This window comes from Pundamilia nyererei, unplaced genomic scaffold (genome assembly GCF_000239375.1).
Source record: "Pundamilia nyererei isolate P.nyererei 1_Seehausen unplaced genomic scaffold, PunNye1.0 scaffold00003, whole genome shotgun sequence".
Classification (NCBI taxonomy): Eukaryota; Metazoa; Chordata; class Actinopteri; order Cichliformes; family Cichlidae; genus Pundamilia; species Pundamilia nyererei.
In genome coordinates this window covers 741,737-746,968 of record NW_005187404.1, presented here as the reverse complement: position 1 = coordinate 746,968, position 5,232 = coordinate 741,737, and the positions used below count along the sequence as shown (strand labels likewise).

Below are 5,232 nucleotides of genomic sequence, written 5' to 3'. Positions count from 1 at the left end.
GGATTCATATCGGTATCGGCAGATATCCAAATTTATGATATCTGTATCGGTATCGGACATAAAAAAGTGGTATCGTGCCATCTCTACTAGGAAGTTTAAATTTTGAGGGAATATTGTGTTCCAACAGGACAATCATCCCAAACATGCATCAAAACTGTTTTTGTAAGGGATAAAGCTTCTACAATGGCCTTCCCAAAGCCCCAACCTCATTGTTATTTGTCGACTACACTTAAAAGCCCCTTAAAAAGTTAAAGATATGTGCTGGGAAAAGAAGAGTTCAAAGAAATCACCGAAAGACCAAAATTATCAGACATTCGCGCTCATGAATGTATGTAAACCTCTATTTGCAAATGTATTCTCAGTATATCTGCATACTTAGCAGCAATAGAATGACGGTGTGTATGTAGTCAAATTTTACCCAGAATACTTTGCTCCTGCACTGACCTACTTCCCCATGCTTTGAATATTGCTTGATGTAGACTGTAGATATCTACGTCAAGCTAGTTTGCTAAGAAAATTGCCAAAAGGATCTTCACTTCGCTTCACTTGACTAATGTTGAGTTTGTTTTTGCAGTCCAAGTGTTGGTATTGGAGCTTTGTGTTTGGTTTGCTGGTCCAGATAGATGTCAAAGCACTCATTAATCCTTCCCTTAATTCATCCCCTCCATGTTTCCTGTAGTGGTGTATGAGCATCGCTCCAGGTTGGAGAAGAGTCTTCAGAAGGAGAGGTTGGAGCACAAAAAGGCCAAAGACGGTGAGAAAAGTAGCATGTACACTCAGTCTCGACTTAAGGAATTTGTCCGTATTGAGGAGTTTGTGCTAAAGTAAATATTAGACTGCAGTAGAGTCCGTTTTTAAGACAACATAATTATTGAGTTTAAATTTAAGAAAAAATTTCTGCAAAATAGTACATCTATTTAAATTGTAATCTCAAGTGTAAATTTGGTTTCAATTAGCTTCTTTTCTGTTGTTTTTGTCTTTTTCAGATTATCTGGTTTATAAGATCGAAGCGCAGCAATCATTGAACAGAGAGAAGGTATCTTTTGTACACTACAGTGTTGCTTTTTTATTTGTTAGTTGGCTTCTTTATTTTGTCTGCTTGAGATATCTGTGCAGAACATGTGTGCAAACAATTATCTCTCTCTTTTTTTTTTTTTTAAATCCTCTAACAGCAAGAATCAAACGGCAAATACAACTCCTTACAAGTCCAACATCAGATGTTAAAGGTCAGAAGCCCAAAACACACATAGATACACTCACTTATCCTCTGGTTTTCTTCTTCCTTTTAACACAGACATCCTCATATTTAACCTTTTTTCCTCTTATCCAAACAGACAAATTCTTCCTGGCCTTTTGTCCCTTTTTTGTAGTTTTTGATGTTATGTTTGTAACAAGAGCTTTCCTTCAGAATCAGCACGAGGACCTGAAGAGGCAGTATTATGATCTGCATGAGCAGCACCAAGTCCAGGGCAAGGATCACAGCCGGCTGCTGGGTGAACACAAGGAGCGCTACGATAAACTTCAGGAGGCCAAAGAGATAGAAGTCTCCCAGCTCAAAGGTAATGACTTGTGCCAGGTTTCTGCAAACAAACACTGAATGAAACAATGTAAATATGAGTGTAAGAAAGTTAGCTTTTATTATTAGCTCATCCGGATGATGAACTGATGAGCTAATGCTGCAGTGGGGTGGACGAACTTTTTTCAGTATTTAGCAAAGTCATTAACATCAGAGTCTGTGTGACATCATAACTGCACAGAATGATAAAGAACTTTTATGAATTAGATTTCCACATTAGCAGGGCATGGTTTGGGCCTTCTTATCACCATAGTGCTAACATCAGTTATATGGTCAAATGCAATGACCTGCTGTTCACATATTGTCATGCTTTTTATGGTGACCCATGTAGTCACACTGTACTCCTGAACTCAAACCCTGCTGGTGAACAAGAGTGATTTCTCCTGGATGTGACCGTTTTTCAGCCTTCTTCACTTTACATTGGATTTTAATTCTCGTTAATTGATATAGCTGCCTTTTACTGTAAAATTGATCTTTTCTAGCTCGACAAATGACATCACGTCTCTGAGCTACAGAGATGAGGGGCCTAGGATACGACTATAACAGAGATGCAAAAGAGAAAAATTAGTATTGCAGAGAAATGATCTTTAGGGGAACAAGTGGAACCACAAATAATAGCAATGAAAAAGCCCACATTCATCCAGGTCCCTGAACCTTACACGTGTTCCTGAAGGAGCAGTCTAAAACCTGTGCAGGTTACAGCAGGAATAAAACATCTGCCATGACATCTGTCACATTGGTCCATTAATACATTTTGGACAACTGTATGAGAACCTGGGTGTAGTTTATGACTGAGAACAGCTTTTTTTCCCACCATTGATCCGTCAGCATGATTCCAAGCTCGCACTCTCTGGCAGTTTTGTCTAGTATCGTCAGCGTGTCATATTTTGAGTATAAGTGATTTTTTTCCACTTTTACTCTGTCTCCATCTCCTGACTTAATGACATACTGCATGTAAAATTGCTTTTATTTTCACATTTCTGGACTGCAAAATGATTTTGTCATATTTTACAGTTGAATGGTGTGAAAACAAACGTGGATTTAATTTGCTTTTATAAAATATTCAAATGTTGGTAATATGGAGTATAAGGACAGACAAGTAAGAGTTAATATGACTGGTTGTAATAATTGGAAAGTTATTGCAGGAGAAGTTGTTTGACATCTTTGTTTTTTTTCTTCTCTTTATTTCTGATTTGTTGCGGTGGCAGAGAGTGTTGTTAACCTAAGAGAGGAAAATAAACAACTGAGGAAAGCCCATCACGACATTCACGTGCAGCTACAGGACGCCCAGGTGAGAAAGACTCTGGACATTTCTTGCTTTTCTTCATCCTGTATGTCTGCACAGATATATTTTTTTCTTTCTTGTCATAAATGTGAATGGCTCCTTGGCTCACTTTTGTCGGATTTGCTTGTTCAGATCCACCATCAGGACCTGAAGGCAGCCCACGATCACCTCGCACTGACGCTGGAAGACCACAAGAGTGCGCTGGCTGCAGCTCAGGTAAGGGTTCAGCCTCCTGGTTTACTGCAGTCACTGAGTACAGCAGCTGATTGATGCCGTAGGCAGGGGGGGGGTTGTGTGTTTTTTGGCAAATCTATAATTGTCTTTCTCCTTAAGAGTGACCTCTGAACTGCCTGAACAGTTTACTGAATACACTGAGCTCTGCTGATAGATACTCACTTTCATTTCTCTCAATTCCCCCACCTCTCTCTCTCTTTCTGTCTGCATTTACTAATTTGTTTTAAAGCCTGGCCTGCTTTCCATCAGTGCGTTTGCTTGGACACACACACACACATGCATACACGCTCTTTCCTTCACTCCAGGGGGTTTGATTTAGTCAGGGCTGTCAGCGCAGTGCATCTAAAGCACACTGCAGCCAATCAGCCAGAAAGCTATAATGGAGGGAGTGGAGCGAGACAAAGGGACGAGGGAGGAATTTAGCAAGAATTTTTAGAATTTAACCCTCTGGCCTGTTCTGAAAGTATGCGCGTATAAAAGGATTTAACGGTACGAGGGCCAAAACTGAACGGACAGTTTGAAAGAAAGTATCTGTATCGCCGCAGGGAAAGCTTCATTTATTTCTTTCCTTTTTTAAAAAAAAGATGGAAGCTAATTAATGGCTGTACAGGAGGTTGTTTTTGCTATATTTTTTAAATTTATTTTTATTAATATAGCACCTTTCGTAGATCAAAAACTGCTTTACAATAAAGACAAGCATAAAAAATACAGAAAATAAAAACATAGCATCATAAAACCCAAAACTGGTTAAAAACCAGTCTGAATAAATGAGTTTTCAGCTGCTTCTTAAAAGAATCAAGACGGCGCAAAGATGGAGGCCACAGCTCTAAATGATTTATCATGGAAGAAGAGGTTTAGGCTTCTGTGTTGCATAAATATATACACACTCACTAGCCACTTCATTAGATACACTTTGCTAGTACAGGGTTGCACCACCTTAATGCTTTGTCATTAATTCAACAAGGTGCTGGAAACACTCCTCAGAGACAGCATCACACAGTTGCTGCAGATCCCGTTCACTACATCCCAAATGTGTAGATGTTGCAGCGTTAATTAAGACCTGTGGGACCAGACGGTGTTTTTCCAGTTTTCTATTGTCAAGTTTTGGTGAGCGTGTGTGAGCTGTAGCCTCAGTTTCCTATTTTTAGCTGACAGGAGTGAAACCTGGTGTGGTCTTCTGCAGCTGTAGAACACATTCAGAGATGCTCTTCTGCATACCTTGGTTGTAATGAGTAGTTGTTTGAGTTACTGTTGCCTTCCAGTCACCTCGTGTTTTGCCAACTGTCAGTTGTCAGTCACTGAATATTTTCTCTTTTTCGGACTGTTGAGTTGCTGCCATGTGATTGGCTGTTTAGATATTTTTGTTAGCGAGTAGTTAAACAGGTTTACTTAATTTTGTAATGGTAAAAATGTGTTCTTAATCTTTGCCTTTCTCTTCTCTTGTTCACTTTAGGCACAGGTGAATGAATACAAACAGCTCAAGGAGACCCTGCAAAAGGCGCCCAGCATGGCACAACATGCACAAGCCAACGCACATGAAGATCAGCAGGCTCACTGGAACACTGATTCAAGGGTAATCTGGGATTCTTTGGGATGAAGTAATAATACTGTTTTATTGAGAAAGACAAAAGGTTTACTGTGAATATCAAAAGATCTCAAGATTTCTCTCATGGCTCTCTACTCGGTTGGCTCACCAGGCCAATGAAGCGCACGCCCACTCTGAGGTCCAGTCCCACTCCACTGTAACCCAGCACGCCCTGTCTGAGAAAGACGAGGACAGAGAGGGAGAGGCAGAGAGGAGGAGGGAGCTGGCAGAGGAGGAGATGGCCCAAGCTGGACAGCCTCAGAAGCTGGAGGAGGACCCAGACCAGCTACAGGATGAGCAGCAGGAGGAAGAGCAGGAGCCAGAACATGAAGAAGAGGATGAGAACGCATTGGACCGACAGAAACGCCAGCCACAGATGGTCAGCAGTGGTTTAGACTAAAAGATCTCATTCAAACAGGGTTTACACAGATCTTGAAGCGGACGTCTGTTTCCTGCTGGTATTAGTTAGTTCAGAGTGACTCTGCTTATGCAGTGTTTTGTTTTGGGGTTTGTTTGTTTTTAGCTTTATTGAGGAAACATGGAGAACCCCCC

The 5,232-nt window shown here is 40.7% G+C and overlaps 1 protein-coding gene across 1 annotated transcript in view; it reads left to right on the top strand.

Annotated features, from left to right (window-relative positions):
- Window positions 1–5,232, top strand: part of golim4a (golgi integral membrane protein 4a) — a 20,592-nt gene that overhangs the window by 10,487 nt on the left and 4,873 nt on the right. Inside the window, exons 2-9 of the mRNA XM_005720547.1 lie at window positions 680–754; window positions 987–1,036; window positions 1,173–1,226; window positions 1,409–1,559; window positions 2,785–2,867; window positions 2,994–3,077; window positions 4,549–4,668; window positions 4,793–5,059. Coding sequence (XP_005720604.1) covers window positions 680–754; window positions 987–1,036; window positions 1,173–1,226; window positions 1,409–1,559; window positions 2,785–2,867; window positions 2,994–3,077; window positions 4,549–4,668; window positions 4,793–5,059 — 884 coding nt within the window. The remainder of the gene's footprint in view (window positions 1–679; window positions 755–986; window positions 1,037–1,172; window positions 1,227–1,408; window positions 1,560–2,784; window positions 2,868–2,993; window positions 3,078–4,548; window positions 4,669–4,792; window positions 5,060–5,232) is intronic.